Here is an 18935-nt window from a genome sequence, read left to right on the forward strand (position 1 = left end):
TGTGGATGTCAGAAGCAGCTATATGGGATTGGAGTGTGTTTGAAAGGTGTATACACATGTGCCATGCACACAGTGACGTGTGGGAGTGCATTGTGGGATAATTTTGTATGAGGCGGCATGACACAATTGCTGATTGTTGTTGGCTTCTTTTTTTGAACAATGACACAGTGTTTGGTTTCTCAATTGTGGCTGTATCTGGGTCAGGGTTGCTGACCGGTGGCTTGACCCATAAGATCTTGCTTTATGGAAACAGGTGGATTTATGTCAGTCAGCAGTGTTTTGGTTAGCATGCATGTGGATCAGTGATATAACATGATAAGATTTGTTTTTAAGTTCTGTATTACAAGTGGTTTATATATATATATATATATATATATATATATATATATATATATATATATATATATATATATAATATAATATGTATAATTAAGAAAAAACACTTACAGTAAGTAGTTTACACACACACACACACACACACACACACACACACACACACACACACAGGTTTGTTTTTGTGAGGGACATTCCATAGGCGTAATGGTTTTTATACTGTACAAACCATATTTTCTATCGCCCTACACCAACCCTACACCTAAACCTACCCATCACAGAAAACTGCACATTTTTACTTTCTAAAAAAAAAAAAACTCATTCTGTATGATTTATAAGCCTTTTGAAAAATGGGGACATTTGGTAATGTCCTCATAAGTCAGCCTATGTCACCTATAATACCTATGTCATACCCATGTCATTATACAAATTTGTGTCCTTATATGTCACAAAAACATGTGCACACAGACACACACACACACTCAAACCATCCATGTTCACATACTTAAAAACACGTGTAACTTAATTTAACTGAGTTGTTTCTGTAGAGCAAATAGTTAATTTAATAAGGTAAATTAAGTAAACAAATGTCTTCACCTTATGTAATAAACTTTTATAAATTTAACATTATTAAGTAAACTGCCCATATAAATATCATGTAACAGTGACAAATTCAAATGATTTGTATTTACTTAAAGAAAATTTGTCAACTTTACGTGAATTTATTTTGTTCATACAACTAAATTGTTATTTGTACAAATTACTCAATATAGTAGCTTGAAACCCACTTAACACTGCCTTTTTTAAGTAAATCCACCAAATCATTTATATATTTTAGTGTATGTCATATAGGGGACCTCATGACTGTGTGAGGGTCAATAAGTTTCTTAAAAAATCAGACAATGTGATCTTTTTATGACAAGACAAAGTTAGTTCAAGTCAAATGTCATGTCAGACTCCCCAAAAATGTAATATCTATGAATTAATATGTATGTATATAAATGTAAGAAGAAAAAAAAAAACTTTTTTGAAAATAATAATGTGTACTAATGTGATGTACATGTATGCGAATCAGTTTTTTGTATATTTTTTATGAACACTGTCACTGACCATGTAGCGACTGCAGAAAAGGTTGTGTGCTTATTTTCAGATGTGTTTCTCATTTCAGACCAGTAAATCTCATTTCAGACCAGTAAATCTCATTTATAAATATGCTTTGCATTTTTAGTCACATGATCATGAATTCTATTTGCCAGTGTGTATTTGAGCTCATGTCAGCCCAGATACCTGCACTGGCTCCTCTTTCTGTGTTGTGCACAAGAATCTCAGCCATCCGCTGCTGGACGTGACCCCTTATTAAGCTTACCCCAGTGAGACATGCGTCTAAATATAGCCTGCGTATATCAACACATCAAAACAGAAAGGATGAGGGGGGTTTGGAGGAGGAGGATTTTAGAAAGTGGGAGAAGGGAACTAATATCAGCTATAACACTCTCACGTTACCATCACTCATATGTCCATGAGAGCACATGTCAGAAGTATCAGAGCAACACTGGGAACAGAGGCACTGGAGTAAACTGAGAGCAAGACACTTGCTGACAAAACATGACAGAGAGCAGAAGGGAGAGACTGAAAGTGTCATAATTGGCCTGCAAACTGATCAGACAGAGAGACTTTCCTGAATCAAAGGCCTTATTTTATTTTTAGTTTTGATACGAGGCATGAATATTGAATCTGACTTGGGGTTAGATGTGTCATCCCCTTAATCTAGTAAATCGTGCATAATTTTGGTCACATGGCACGTCAACTCACATTTTTTGAGCTATCACAAGAGCAGGGTTAGTATTGGCTAACTAAAAGTACATTAAAAATAACTTAAATTTATCTTATTTTAGTTAGTTCTAGTTCTCATTTTCATTTATTTGAAATATATTTACTATAATAACTCATATATAAAATTATATAAAATTATATAGAATTTACAAATTATAGACATTTAAAAAATCTAAATGACAAAAACACAATAAAATTACTAAAACTTTAACATTAAAATGAAAACAAAATATAATAAAAATAAAAACTAAATCAAAATATTAATAAAAAAAATTATAATAGTATCTCACTAAAATAACACTGCACAGGAGATGTTGATTCTGTTTATTAAATTATTATGTCTGATTTGATCTAGGCAAAAATCATATAGTAAGGCTAATACAACTTTAATATTTGCATTAATATCAATTAATTTTGATTAATATTAATATTATTATTATTTCCCAAACTATTAAGTTGTATAAAGTGTTTTTTGTGAACATATATATCATATACAGTATATTTGCACATATATTCACTGTGATTGACAGATGTACATGAAAAAGGAATTGCTGTGAAACTGATTAATCACAATTAATCGCATCTAACATAAAAGTTTGTGTGTACACACACAGAGACACACATATTATATTATATTTACAAACTTATATTTATATTATATTTACAAACTTTTATATTAGATGCGAATTAGATGAATCAGTTTGACAGCACTAGAAAAAAGTGAAAAAGATTTTATTTACTTACGCTGAAAATTGCATGTTAAAGTACATTTTCATGCCAGATAATGTTATTTGTCAAAGCAAATATTTACAGATCTAAACCATGTAAATGATCAATTAATTAAATATCCATGAATTATTTTTCAAAAATGGTAGCTTTGGGGTAAAGTGTGTCAGATGTGTTGACATGCTGTCAGTGGATCAACTAATAATGATAGTAGTTTTGCTTCTAATGCAGGAAATACTGTAAGTTAAATTGTTTCACTTTATTTCACTATATATGTGAATAATGTGCAACAAAATGAGACTTAAAAATGGAACTGTGCAAATTTTGTATTTAAATCGTTAATCACTAAACTTACTCCTTAACATGACACGGGTGTGTCAGTGAACCTCTTTGAAAGACGGTCATATTTCTATGGCCCTTATGTTAGATTTTCTTTTACATCCTGAAATATTAGTTTTACCTCTGTCTCATATCTCTTTGCCTAGAGGACAAATAAAGTAAAAAGTGGCACAGCATGTACCCACATTGCAGGAGCTTGTAATGGCCTCAGCAGTAGCTCATGTCCTTGTATCAGTACTTATCTGTCTGCCCGCTGCTGTTGCTGCTCATCTGGAAAAGTGGCATGAAAATTGTCAGCATTTATTTGCCTCTACAACTCTGTAATCCATTTTTCCATGCTCTTCTCTTCTGATGAAATACAGTGTGTTCTTTGCCCTGCAGAATAGTGGTTATTTTCCTGTGTTAAAGTTGCTGGTTTGGTAGCAGATCAGCAGGCGTCACCTGTGTCTCACTCTCACGTTATCCTGTTCATATAGGTGGTTGTCTTCTCTTGCCATCTCAATATCTCTTTAAAGGGATAATTCACCCAAAAATGAAAATTCTATCATCATTCACTCACCCTTAAATTGTTCCAAACTTGTATAAATTTCTTTGTTCTGATGAACACAATGATATTTGTATATATTTGAAGATATTTGGATGAATACCGTTGACTACCATAGTAGGAAAACTAATACTATGATAGTCAATACTATGGTAGCTATCCCTTTAAGAGATAGTTCACCCAAAAATAAAAATTCTGTCATCATTCTCTCACCCATCATTCTCTCACGTCAATCCAAACCCATCAAACAAATTAATATATTTTTAATGAAACCTGAGAGGTTTCTGTTCTTCCATTGACAGTCCAGGTAACCTAATTTTAAAAGATCCAAAAAGGTCATAAAGACATCATAAAACAAATTAAATTGATATGAATTGATCGGTTTAATCCAAAACTTATGAAGAGATCTGATCGCTTTATATGATGACCAGATTTATTTAGGCCTTTATTTATACCTAAACAATGATCGACACACATACATCTCGTATGTGTGTTTATATGTGAATAAAAGCCTAAATTAAATTTGTTCATCATAAAAAGCAATCATATCTCTTCACAAGACATGGATTAAACTGTGCTATTAATATGGAGTCGCTTCATGATGCCTTTATTAACTTTTTGGACTGTTTTTCTGGACTTTCAATGGATGGACAGAAACCTCTCAGGTTTATAAAAAATATCTGCATTTGTGTTTCAAAGATTAACCAGTTTTATGGGTTTGGAATGACATGATTGTGAGTGAATTATGACAGAATTTTCATTTTTGTTTGAACTATCCCTTTAAAGGCCAATTCACTCTGTACCAGCAGACACAGAGGTCACGGACCAATAGCAACAGATGCTTTGTCAGGTTTTGTCAGATCAGTGCGTTACCCACGTCAGCATCTGTTGGCGTTGGTCAGCGCTTTGTTTTGAGTCATCGAATGTCTGAGAAGTGAAGTACTGTAATCTTTTGATTGTCTGCGTTGGTTGCCTCTTCATTATTTTAAAGTTAAGGATGCAATATGTAAGAATTTTGCAGTAAAATATCCAAAAACCACTAGGCCAGTGTTATATATTTTGTTCACTTGAGTACTTATTATATCCCAAATGTTTGCAACTATTTGTAAATCGTGAGAAAATTGCAATTTTAACCAAGGCTCCGGGACGTGTGAGGAGTCGCCTGTCAATGGCGTCATACCCGCATTAACCTCGGTTTCCGATTTTATTTTGTAGAAAAACCATTAAAACACCAAACACGCTTGATTATTTATGTTTTAATAGACAAGGGAACAACTGTTTTGATATATTTATAGACAGAAAACGAATTGTTGTTATATAGCTCAACACGTTTAGTCTTATTGTTCAAATCTAATTTTCTTTATTTATTTTTTTGCGAGTACCATGATTTACCATGCCTCAGAGAAAAACACTGTTTTGTCAAGTAGCTAACATAGCATAATCAGATGCAGCTTTATTTTTAGTAACAGTAATACAGAAATTTCTTCATCATACAATACATTTTAAAATTAATTGCATGCCATTTATCAACACAAGCCATCCAGCATTTAATATGATATACTAAAATCGATCTTTCTTACTGCAGTGTGTAACAAGACTCTCAAAGCAGCTGCCGAGCGAACGCACAGAGTAATGTTATAACATCTCTACATTTTCAACACACTCAAATGTATCTAATATGATAAACAGAGCTGCGTTACCTCATACTCATGACCGGAAAAGCGGAAGCGGCACCAGCGACTGTGGCATAATAACAGCTCCGCTGCTCGCTCCAGCGGCCTCGTTTGGCTCCCACAACACTCGGTCCTGCTCTGCTTCATACTACAGTAACGTTAATAATCGCATCCATGAACATGATTTCATCCCAAGTCCTATCGCGATTATTTCCACCGGCTGTGATGTGAAGACATGTCCCAAGATTCCGCACTCAAACTTGGCATCATCAAGCTACGCCTTTGTTTTGAATAGATCTCTAGCGGACAGAAAATATTACATATTGCACCTTAAAAATTGATGAAATGTGTTTTTTTTTCCTGTTGGAAGACTTTTAATATCTTCTGACTAATAGCATCTTTTTTATTTCAGGTTAAGGTGTGTCCTGGCCCTCGGCCCCCTCTGTGGATGTCTGTCACCATGGCGAAGTTTGAGACCGGCCGCACAAGCCCAGTGGTCCGCCAGATAGACAAGCAGTTCCTGGTGTGTAGTATCTGTCTGGACCACTACCACAACCCCAAAGTCCTGCCCTGCCTGCACACCTTCTGCGAAAGGTCTGTATTTGTTGCTAATATTATTGATAGTAGAGAGAGAACAGGAAATGATGGGGAGGAGGTCCGGTAATGAAGTTTTCCAACATGAGCCACAACTCCGGCCTGAGCATATAAAAAATCAGTGCTAATAATATTTTAATAATGTTCTTAATGATTGAAGCATAGAACAGTTGTTAACCTTTTGTTTGGATTGCAACTTTGTTCACTTACTGCTGACTATCCTTGGCATGGATGCTCTGTCTCTACCACAAATGTTTTCTTCTGCATCGATGGCATGAGATGTGTGCTGTGTGACAATGAGACTCTCTGTGTCTTTATTTATCTCTTTGGGTGTTTTGTGCTTTGTATCTGTGGGGTTGAATGTCAGTGGAGTGTTTCCACTGTGATTGTTCGTATTGTGACTGAAATTTCAGCAACGCTTGCCCTCCTAGCCATCTCGCTCTCACACTGTCTCACAGGAGTACATCATTTATGAAATGTGAGATACACCGCCATTCAAATGTTTGGGGTTAGTGAAGTTTTTTGTTTTGAAAAAAAGTTTCTTATGCTCACCAAGGCTGCATTTATTTGATCAAAAATACAGTAAAACAGTAATATTGTGAAATATTGTTCCAATTTAAAATAACTGTTCTCTATTTGAATATATTTTAAAAAGTAATTTATTCCTGTGATGCAAAACTGAATTTTCAGCATCATTACTCCAGTCTTCAGTGTCACATGATCCTTCAGAAACCATTTTAATATGCTGATTTGGTGCTCAAGAAACATTTCTTATTATTATCAATGTTAAAAACTGCTGCTTAATATTTTTTTCAGGATTCTAAGTTTGTTTTTTGTTTTTTTTTAAAAAAATGCATTTTTTTTTAAATAGAAATCTTTTGTAAATTTATAAATGTCTTTACTGTCAGTTTAAAGCTTCCTTGATTCATAAAATTATTAATTTCTTTAAAAAAATCCTACTAACCCCTTTTGAAAGATAGTGTATATTAATGGTTGTTAATATCTGTTCTACATTAAAGTTTACAATATAGAGTATGATAAAATACAACATTTAAAATGTATGACATTAAAATACATTACTTTATACCTATTTAAAGGGATAGTTCATAAAAAATGTCATCATTTACTCACCCTCTTGTCTTTTAAAACCTGTATGACTTACTTTGTTCTGTAGAACACAAAGGGAGTTATTTATAGCAAAATATATGTTACTCCTCTCCAAATAAAAAGAATGTGAATGTTGACCTAAGTTTCAGTCATTTCCTCACACAAAGCTATCGTATGACTCTAGAATAAAGTGCATTTAGTCATTTGGATTACTTTTTATAGTGGTATATAGTATTTGTCCTTTATTTGTCCTTTTTGGAGCTTGACAGTCCTTGGTTCCCATCTACTTTCATTGTTAGGAAAACAGCAATGTGATCTTTCTTCAAAATATTTCCTTTTGTGTTCTACAGAAGAAATGAAGGGTTTGGAACAACATGAGGAGACCGATAATTGTGGCTGATTGATTTTGTTTGAGTTTGTTAATCATGTCTGTCCTTCTCTCTATCTCACAGGTGCCTACAGAACTACATTCCTGCTCAGTCTTTGACACTGTCCTGCCCGGTGTGCAGACAGACCTCCATTTTGCCTGAGAAAGGTGTGGCGGCACTACAGAACAACTTCTTCATCACAAATCTCATGGAGGTGCTGCAGAGAGACCCAGAATGCTCTCGGCCGGAGGCCTGCAGTGTGTTGGAGTCTGTCAGCGCTGCAGCCGCTGGGAAACCGCTCTCCTGCCCCAATCACGAGGGCAAGGTAAGCCTCTTACCATCTGATGATGAAACCAAATTTGGCAACACTTGGTGGGAATATGAAAGAGAAACCATCAAAAATTAGGTTAATTGTGAAATCGCGGAATTCCTTTACCACCCCTGGTTTCTCTGCATTTAAGCCAATTTTTCATTGGCATAGGCTGCTGTCGCTGAAACACACCTAAAAGCTACCAGCGGCTTTCCTTTATGTGTCTTCAAAGTCATAATACACAGTGTGTTTACGCTGTTCAGGCCTGTTATCGCACATTAGCTCCCTTTGATAATCCATTAGGATGCTGAATGAAAGGGTTGCTCACTGGTGCCCCTGCAGGTGATGGAGTTTTACTGCGAGTCATGTGAGACGGCCATGTGCCTGGACTGCACGGAGGGGGAACACCGAGAGCATGTGACCGTTCCACTGCGGGATGTTCTAGAACAGCACAAAGCAGTGCTAAAGAACCAGCTAGATGCTATACGCAACAGGTACATATGCGCCGTTCGTAACAGTAATAATACCAATAGAACACACTACATACATATTGCTTTAAAGTCATTTTAATTATTATTATTATTGTCATTATTATTATTATAAAAATATTATTAAAAATGTATATATTTAAAAAACCCGATATAATACTAAAAATAAATAATGATAGCAATAATAAATAATAAATATATTATTATGTTAGTTTTAGATAATTTGTTATAAGTTTATTTTTAGTTTATATATATATATATATATATATATATATATATATATAATTGTGTTATGTTGTGTTAAAATGTTTTACTATTATTACTGTTATTACATTTATGAAAAAATTATAATGATAATTTTTAAAAAATATAATAATAAAATCGTAATGAATATATATAAATATATATGTAAATGGTATTATTAAAAATTAAGAAAAGATTATCATGAGAAAAATGTTGATATACAATTATGAAAAAGTAATGATAATTTTAAAAAATATATATAATAATATAATAGTAAAATTGTATTGATAATAGTAATAATTCTAATATAAATATCATATATATATATATATATATATATATATATAAATTAATATTAATATATAAATACATTTATTTAATATAAATTATATAAAAAGTTAAGATAATGATAAAAATATTGATATAATGATATTCAAAAAATATGAATATTAAAAATATGAATATTAAATAATAATAAATCTCCTTTTACAAGTAACTAAATATAAAACAAAATTATGCTTTTATAAGCTGTTTTAAGCAATCATTGTGAATAAAATTGCTGCCTGTTTTCCATCATTTCTCTGATAAAATTCATTTTTATTCGGTCAGGCTGCCCCAACTAACAGCGGCCATTGAGTTGGTGAATGAAATCTCTAAACAGCTGATAGAGAGGAAGAATGAAGCAGTCAATGAGATCAACATGACATTTGAGGAGCTCGAGAAGGCATTGCATCAACGCCAGGCTGCGCTCATCACCGACCTGGAGAACATTTGTAGCACCAAGCAGAAGGTCAGAAATTTCCTGATAGGTTAAACAGGATGTATTCCTTCTATATCTCTAACACTCCTTTCTGCTGTGTTCTCCATAGGTGCTTCAGGCACAGTTATCCTCCCTTCTGCAGGGAAAAGAGCACATCCAGAGCAGCTGTAGTTTTACTGAGCAGGCCCTGAACCACGGCAGCGCCACTGAAGTCCTGCTGGTCCAAAAGCAGATGAGCGAGCGGGTGAGCGCACTCGCCTGTCACGACTTTCCTGAACGGCCACACGAAAACGCCCACTTGGACTGCCAGATAGAGACGGAGGGCTTGCGACGCTCCATCCAGAACCTGGGCGTGCTGCTGACAACGGGTGCCGTGGGACACACGAGTGTGGCAACGGGAGAAGGGCTCAGACATGCCCTGGTCGGTCAGCATGTGACTGTAACAGTTACCACTAAGGATAAGGACAGCGAGCTTGTGCGGACCGGTAATGCGGTCCTCCGAGCAGAGATAACAGGGCAGGACGGAGTGCGGGCGGCAGAGGTGGAGGTTGTGGACAATAAAAACGGAACGTATGAGGTAGGGTACACACTTAAGAGCGAAGGGGAGTACTCCTTCTCTTTGATGCTGTATGGACAGCCCGTGCGGGGCAGTCCGTTCAGACTGCGGGCGATAAAGCCGTCGGATGTCCCCCAGTCTCCCGACGATGTGAAAAGGAGGGTTAAATCTCCTAGTGGAACAGGAGGACACATCAGGCAGAAAGCCGTACGGAGACCCTCCAGCATGTACAGCACCACCAAAAAGAAGGAAAACCCAATAGAAGATGAGCTGATTTACAGAGTGGGTAAGAAACACTGGACAAAAATTTATTTATGTGCACAATAGGACGTCTGACACATTCAATTGTTGCTAAATATTATTTAGATTTTGAATGGCAGTGTTTTTTCCTTTGTCTGACCCCTCAGGCTCTCGGGGGAGGGAGAAGGGAGAGTTCACTAATCTACAGGGCATCTCTGCTTCCACTAATGGGAGGGTCATTGTAGCAGACAGCAACAACCAGTGTATACAGGTTAGTCAATGTATAGCAATATTATAAAAATGATAGGCTTCATTTCTAAAGTGATTTATTGGAACCAGTATGTCACAGCAATTTTACTTGGGTTCAATACAGAGATATAGAAAGATTTTCAATGCATTCATTGCAAAATTTGATCATTTGTTTGCTTTTATGAAGGTGTTTACTAATGATGGCCAGTTCAAAGCACGTTTTGGGGTCAGAGGTCGTTCCCCAGGACAACTGCAGAGGCCAACAGGAGTGGCGGTCGACACAAATGGAGATATTATAGTAGCTGATTATGATAACAGATGGATCAGCATTTTTTCCCCTGATGGGAAATTCAAGGTGATGTTTAACAGTGTATATATATGTGTGTGTGTGTGTGTGTATATATATATATATATATATGTATAAAAACTAACTAAATCTTACTTGTATGCACATTAAATTGATCAAAAGTGACAGGAAAGAATTTTATATTGTTACAAAAAAATTAAATTTTGAAATAAATGTTCTTTTGAACTTTCTATTCATCAAAGAATACAGAAAAAACTTTATTACAGTTTCCAAACAAATGTAAGCAACATAACTCAAGTCCTTAAAGGGTTAGTTCACCCAAAAATGACAACCTTGCGCAAATTGAATTCCGGTGTAAGGGTGACCTCTGACCCAACGTATGCTGTTGAGGTGAGAGAAGACACTTCTCGTGGTTCAAACAAATATGGCTGGGCAGCAAACTCATGCTCCTTTTCTCTTATATCGAAGTCCTCCGACATTTCTCTTTAAAAATTCTCGCTTTAGACTTCTAATTCGTGACCGGTGTTTTGTTTTGCTCTATCCTCTGCACTTCCGTGTTCACCAGTACGTCATGCGTCGGGTCAGAGGTCAGTCTTCTGCTGGAATTCGACTCGTGTATGTCTGTTCCCAGAAGCCAGTGAATATAGTTTGTAAAGTTATAAATATGGATTGTTTTTTTTTAAAAATGCATCGCTTCACTTCAGAAGGCGTTTATTAACCCCCTGGAGCTGTATGGATTATTTTTATGCTGGATGGATTTTTAGGCTTCAAAATCTAGGGTACCATTCACTCCATTTGTAAAGCTTGGTAGATCCATGATATTTTTTTTAACAAAACTCTGATTATGTTTGGCTGAAAGAAGAAAGTCATATACACCTAGGATGGTTGAGGGTGAGTAAATTATGGGATAATTTACATTTATAGGTGAACTATCCCTTTAAATATTGACATGAATTATGACTTTGAGTAAAAATTTGAATTATTCCAATTTAATTTGTTTCTTACCCACTCTGTAAATAATTTTTCTTACTCAATTCTATGAGTGACTAATTTTCATTTACATTTATTATTATTTAGCAGATACTTTTATCCAAATTAACTTACAAATGAGGAATACAGTAGTACAAGCTAGAACAAAGAGCAATAGTGAAAACAGAAAAATAAGATTTTTGTTTGTTTTTTAAGTCATTTAATTGTTCATGGAAGAGATAAGTTATCAGTTGTTTCTTGAATATTGTCCAAGATTCGGCTACTCAGAATCACGTTTTCCTAAGAGCCATTTAATATGGTCCACTAAATGACCCTCTCTTTGTGTCTGTGCCCCATGCAGAATAAGATCGGTGCTGGCCGTCTGATGGGACCCAAAGGAGTGGCTGTAGACAGGAACGGTCATATCATTGCAGTGGATAATAAAGCCTGCTGTGTGTTCATTTTTCAATCTAATGGCAAACTAGTGACCAAGTTTGGAGCCAGAGGCACTTCAGACAGACAGTTCGCAGGTACAGGGATTAAACACAGCCTAAACACTTTATCCTGATGCTAATAGAGCCAACATTGAATAACAAGATGTGGTTAACTTATCTAAGCACTAAAGAGTTGCAGAAGTGTTGTTGGCGCCCCCTGTTGTGTGCTGTGACTGCTTGTCCTCTAACATCTCTTCCTAATACCTCATTTGTCCAGCACTCAGGAACTATTCTTGTGACCTAAAATATTCCAATTCAGTAACAAACTTTAAAGAAACAAGAGCTAAATGAGGTTTTACTACAAAAGCAATTAAGAACCATTCTGGGAAGACAAACGCTGCAAAAGGCTGGTGTTTTTTTATGCAGAAATGGCCAGATTTACACAGGCTTCAGTTCCAGTGTTTAAAAGGATCTAGACCTAAGGATCTATTTCCCCTGCCTCAGTTCTGTTCCTGTTTCACTTTAGCAATAGCCATGTTTTCAGTTGCATTATCTGTCTGTATGATAAATGAAGGCCAATGCATGCATACATGTAAGAGCCTATATTCTTATTAAGATACTGATAGATACACACATATTAGTCATGCTTTTTGAAGTTCATCCAGCACTTTCCTTCCTGCTGCTTATTTTACTATTTAAATACATCAGTTCCTTTTCCTAATCCTTGTTAAGCAAGTGCATGTGGCTTGCGGACTGGTTTGGGATGTGCATCTCTAAGACAGTTTTCCATTGTTCTTCTGGTCTGCTCCACGTTTGTTCCAGCACTTAAAGATGATTTTCATCCTTGCACCATTTGAAATGTTTTTGAAGTAGCTCTTGCGCTTTTTTATTTGTCAATCCCTTCTGCCCTGTCATTTATTTGTCTCCGCTTACCCTTGTTTGTGTTTTTCCCATTCCTTTTTAGAAAAAAGTGGTGCAAAGTTTGCACTGGAGCAAAAGTTTAGTAAATCTGGCCCTGTGTTCAGTAAGTATGGAGTGAATTCTCGTCCCAGAATGTGGTGATTTATTTTATTGAAATTAAGTTTAATTTTAGAACTGAATTCAAGAGAATATGATTTTGTGCTTTGTGTTTCTAATCAAATGTTGACAAAAATCAAATTGTTCAATGATAAGGATGAAGGCTTCCATACACATTACATCACAAGATCTATAGGTGCATTCACGCCATATTGTAATTACTGTAACTATGAGATTCTGGCTCGTAAAAAGCATTCACGTCCTCGTAGAGCTCGTAATTACAGGTTGTAAGCTGGGAGTTTTCTGAAAGCTCCCACGTCTACCACATGGCCACTGTACCACCTGACCGCTGTAGACTCATTTAGGCATTGATAGTGGCGCCATAGAAATGCATAATTCCCAGTCCGAGGACGTGAACGGCTCCGAATATAACGTCACGTGCTGTCATCTTAAGATCCCGGTAAATACGAGGTGGCGTGAATGCAGCATATCTGATCAGCTATGAGATCTTAATCATATGACATCCCTGCTCTCCTCTCCGCCCTCTTTCTGTGTCTTTATCATGTCTGAATCTTTCTTCTCCCCCATTTTTCTCTGTTTCCACACATGCAGGTCCGCACTTTGTTGCTGTCAACAACAAGAATGAAATTGTGGTGACAGATTTTCATAACCACTCCGTCAAGGTGAGTGCATCTCACAGCCGTACTTACAATTTTCACTGAAAAAAAAAAGAAGAAAAAAATCCATAAATTTTAAAGTGAGGGACCTGAACCATATCCATATCATATACGTGTGTGTACTTTTAAATATATATATATATACAGTGGGTATGGAAAGTATTCAGACCCCCTTCAATTTTTCACTCTTTGTTATATTGCAGCCATTTGCTAAAATCATTTAAGTAATGATTTAATTTTTCCTCATTAATGTACACACAGCACACCATATTGACAGAATAACACAGAATTGTTGATATTTTTGCAGATTTATTAAAAAAGAAAAACTCAAATATCACATGGTCCTAAGTATTCAGACCCTTTGCTCATATATTTAACTCAGTTGCTGTCCATTTCTTCTGATCATCCTTGAGATGGTTCTACACCTTCATTTGAGTCCAGCTGTGTTTGATTATACTGATTGGACTTGATTAAGAAAGCCACACACCTGTCTATATAAGACCTTACAGCTCACAGTGCATGTCAGAGCAAATGAGAATCATAAGGTCAAAGGAACTGCCTGAAGAGCTCAGAGACAGAATTGTGGCAAGGCACAGATCTGGCCAAGGTTACAAAAAAAATTTCTGCTGCACTTAAGGTTCCGAAGAGCACACTGGCTTCCATAATCCCTAAATGGAAGACGTTTGGGACAACCAGAACTGTGTTTTACTGTCAATATGGGGTGCTGTGTGTACATTAATGAGGAAAAAAAATGATTTTAGCAAATGGCTGCAATATAACAAAGAGTGAAAAATGTAAAGGGGTCTGAATACTTTCCGTACCCACTGTATATATATATATATATATATATATATATATATATATATATATATATATATATATATATATATATTGTCAAAGAAATTATTGAATTGTACTCATTAAATATCTCTTAAAAAATCTTCACAATTCAAAAAAAATAGTATATGGTATATTTCCCCATTGTAAAATGAAATGCAATATTAGCAGTCAGCAATGATTCATTTATTCCACAAGTGAAAGTTTCCAATGGGAGTTACACAGGTAAAACTAAATATTCATCTGTCATGTGATTTCAAAATGGCTGCCCCCATGAGGTGACCTGCTCCATAAAAAAAAATAAATAAAAAAAATGTATAAGGCTACTGACACGACTGGATGATTTTAAATATATTTTCAAAAGTATTATTCATCTCTTAAATGTAAAACTTAAATGAGGGGAATCCATCTTTTATTGTAAGTGACATAGTATTTTATTTAATATGGGTGATTAAAATTTCCTCAGGTCTACAGTGCAGATGGGGAGTTTTTGTTCAAATTTGGGTCCCATGGAGAGGGAAACGGCCAGTTTAATGCCCCCACAGGGGTCGCTGTTGATGTTAACGGCAACATCATCGTAGCAGACTGGGGCAACAGCAGAATACAGGTACTGAATCCTCTAAATATCCACTTCCTCTTTACAAAATCTCCAAGAAATTAGTCATTTTAGAAGCACTTTTTAAGATGACAATCTGTACAAAGCAAGTGTGTCTTTTTTTTTTCCTCAGGTGTTTGACAGCGCAGGCTCATTTCTCTCTTACATCAACACAACAGCAGACCCTCTGTATGGGCCGCAGGGTCTCGCTTTAACCTCAGACGGCCATGTCGTGGTGGCCGATTCTGGTAACCACTGCTTCAAAGTCTATCGGTACCTGCAGTAACGCCTCAGGTACTGCCACAGGGTGCCACAAACTCTTCTGCGACTTCGGTTCATCACTGTTTGCGTAGTCATATCAGCAAAATCCTCCAGAAAGGAAGAATCGAATGAACAAAAAGCACTTTTCTTAAATCTTCTACTGATTTTCATGTTCCAAAACAAAGAACTGCTTCTGTACTAAACCAGGAATGTTGATTGTAAATAACAGAAACCATATCAATAAGCACAGATTCTTATTAGAAATCATGTAAGTTCTGTATAAATAAAAAGTATATATATATATATAGCAAAACATTTTGTTAATCACGTCTTAAACCCTTGCCGAAAAGTCGATTATTTCCAAGATTTTTCCAAGATTCCTTTCCAATCTCACAGTGATCGACCTTCCCATGACTGCAGCAGTTTTAATTCTGTTACATTCTGCATTTGTAAATATACAAATGTATGTACATATGAACATATTTGGTGTATGTAACATGTAAATGACACTGGCTTCTTGTATTGTCAGCATTTACCACTGAGATTTCACTATATCCGAGCTATTCAGTGAGTGCTCTCAGCCAACTGGGTGTTCAAATCATTCAGACTGAACATCTGAGCTGATTATCCCTCACAGATATCAACAGCACAGGAAGTGATGCGCATCCCTGCTGTGCTTTTTAAAAAAAATAAAAAATCAAATATCAAACCAATTAACAAAAGGAGCCAAAAATGACATATTTTTTTCCATTCCAAATTATTTATTTTTCTAAAGCACAAGGCTACTTTACATGTTGAAAAATCCAAGTTAACGAGGAAGTAGAACTATAATCAAACCCAAGTATTTCAAGTATAGGCCTATTGCCTCTGTTTTTTAATGTTCTATAAAGTTGATCCACTGTATGGGATTATATCTCTCTTCTCTGTAAATAATCATGCAGACGCCAGATGTTTACAGTGTAGCAACCAAATGTTGTTTTTAGTCAGTATTAGTTTATGCTTCATTTGTCTATTTATTTAATGTTTTGTACACATTTTCCTTTGAGATTGTCCTTCATCACCAGCGAATGATTTCAAAATCACTTCCCTTTAATTTTGTGGATATTTCCTTTGTCTCTTTGAAGGTTTATGTGGCACCACGTCTCCTTAATAGGCTACTCTGTGTGATACTGTACAAGGTTAATGAACGGTGGCTCACAGCTGAAACGTTGAACGTATATCTTAATATCTGTGCAAATAACGTTTTGCATGTTAATGATTTTACCAGCAGTCTGAATATGGTTTCTGCAGCAGCTAAATACTTGTAATGATTTGCTATTGCCAGACTGGAAATAAATAAAAGAAATGTAATAGCCAAAAAAAAAATTCTATACTGTATATTCATTTATAATATATGCGAATTGCAAGTTGAGATAATTAGTTGCTTCTGTCATGATGGGCTCTTTTTTGGAGAACCATCATCAGTAAAGGCCTGTTCACACTAAGAACGATTAACTATAACCATAAAGTTTTAAAATGGCTCTAAAGGTGGTCACATTTACTATTGTTCAGCGAATTTTTGCAGACAAAATCCATGGGTCTGTCTGCGTCCTGCAGTACTACAAACCACGACCCTGCAAGTTACGCCTCCCGCGAAGAGAGGAAAACAATCTTTTGGAATCTATGGAATGTTTGTCAGACTAACTTATATTCATTTCAGATCTTATTAAAGGGTTAGTTCACCCAAAATTCTGTCATTTATTACTCACCCTCATGCCGTTCCACACCCGTAAGACCTTCATTAATCTTCATAACACAAATTAAGATATTTTAGTTCAAATCCGACGGCTCCATGAGGAGCAAAGTGAATCTGCAGTTCGGAGCGCCGAAGTCACGTGATTTCAGCCGTTTGGCGGGTTTGAACCGCGATCTGATTCATGATTCGATACACTGATTCATGATTCGATACACTGATTCATAATGCTCCGATGCTTCCTGAAGCAGTGTTTTGAAATCGGTCATCACTAAATAAGTCGTTATTTTGTTTTTTTGCCGCACCAAAAATATTCTCGTCGGTTTATAATATTAATATTGAACCACTGTGCTCACAAGAACTGATTTAAATATGTTTATAGTACCTTTATGGATCTTGACAGAGGAAGTGACAATACTCCCTATGAAGGCCTCACGGAGCTATCGGATTTGAACTAAAATATCTTAATTTGTGTTCCGAAGATTAACGAAAGTCTTACGGGTGTGGAACGGCATGAGGGTGAGTAATAAATGACAGAATTTTCATTTTTGGGTGAACTAACCCTTTAAGTATGAAATTACAGCTATTAGGAAAACATAAAATAAAATAAAAACCTACCCTCACCCCTAAACCCTTATTAAATAAATACTTTAAAAACTGAGGAAAACAAACAGGATGACTTGCGACATCTGGTTATTTATGTAATGCAATCTGTGTGCCTTATCACTAGGTGGCGACAGTGAAGCTTAAAAAGTGAGGAAAGTGAAGTAGAAGAAGAGCTGTATGGCTGTTTCATTCAGTGCCCAAGGAAGTCGACCGGAAGTTGAAGTCAGCCGCGTGCCGCCATCTTGTAGCAGAACTTCACTTGCGTTAGCATCCCATTGACTCCCATTCATTTTGGCGTCACTTTGACAGCGAATAACTTCACATCTGAGGCGTTTAAAGACTCCATTTGTCAATAATTTATTTCTAAACATACACGACAATGTATAAAGGGCTCCATTACCTTCTATGTTACATTATGGCCCCGTAGAAACAGTTTTTGTAAAAATAGGCTAACGATTGCATCATAACCACTCGACTCTCTCACAGTAGAGAAATTACCGTACAGACAGGAGGAGAAGCTCGCAGACAATCGGGGAGATTATCTTAATATGGCGTACTGGCGTTACATTTTAAAATACTATACAAAATAATTAATCAGAATACTTACTCCTGCTCACTCATGCCAAAGAACTCCCCGCTCAAGCTCGCCGTCTGCAAGATTAACGATGGCAGTTTGCACGCACAGCTACTAGAAGATTTACATCTGTCAGACAGGTTGCTGACGTCATCAAACTTAGTTTGAGTCTGCGCGTCAGAAACGGAAGTGCTAAAAATTGCTAAAATGGGCTTCACTTGTCTCAATTGAGTTCCAATGGGGTCGCTGTGTCCATTTCTTTTACTGTCTATGGTTTCATTGTAGGGGGCGTAATTTTTAGGGGCGTGGTTTGCAGTACTGCAGGATGCAGTCGGACACACTTGGGAGAAATTCAGTCATTTCAATAGGAATCCATTGGGAACTTTGCGAGAGCAAAATAATTCCCCATGCAGACTTTGCAACGTTGTCAAATTGGTCACATGAATTCGCCACGTAAAAAAAAAAACACCTTGTTTTGAAAGTGTGAGCTGTGCTTCATATACTGCTAAAATGTTGACAATAGACAATGTGCCCATGAAAATTCTCTATTATGACCGCAGATT

The 18935-nt window shown here is 36.1% G+C and overlaps 1 protein-coding gene across 7 annotated transcripts in view; it reads left to right on the forward strand.

The window, feature by feature from the left end:
• Positions 1–17641, forward strand: part of trim3b (tripartite motif containing 3b) — a 39069-nt gene extending 21428 nt beyond the window's left edge. Inside the window, exons 1-13 of one of the 7 annotated variants that reach the window (XM_067397930.1) lie at positions 5904–6042; positions 6456–6550; positions 7602–7842; positions 8170–8321; positions 9168–9348; positions 9428–10160; positions 10282–10385; positions 10551–10718; positions 12001–12169; positions 13038–13097; positions 13703–13773; positions 15071–15211; positions 15333–17639. In XM_067397930.1, the coding sequence (XP_067254031.1) occupies positions 7726–7842; positions 8170–8321; positions 9168–9348; positions 9428–10160; positions 10282–10385; positions 10551–10718; positions 12001–12169; positions 13038–13097; positions 13703–13773; positions 15071–15211; positions 15333–15485 (2049 nt within the window). In that variant the 5' untranslated portion in view covers positions 5904–6042; positions 6456–6550; positions 7602–7725 and the 3' untranslated portion in view covers positions 15486–17639. Of the gene's footprint in view, positions 1–5860; positions 6043–6409; positions 6551–7601; positions 7843–8169; positions 8322–9167; positions 9349–9427; positions 10161–10281; positions 10386–10550; positions 10719–12000; positions 12170–13037; positions 13098–13702; positions 13774–15070; positions 15212–15332 lie in introns of those variants that run through there. The other 6 variants (XM_067397928.1, XM_067397929.1, XM_067397925.1 and 3 more) reach the window with 6 other exon arrangements.
• Positions 17642–18935: the final 1294 nt, after the last annotated feature.

Source organism: Chanodichthys erythropterus, chromosome 10 (assembly GCF_024489055.1).
Source record: "Chanodichthys erythropterus isolate Z2021 chromosome 10, ASM2448905v1, whole genome shotgun sequence".
NCBI lineage: Eukaryota > Metazoa > Chordata > Actinopteri > Cypriniformes > Xenocyprididae > Chanodichthys > Chanodichthys erythropterus.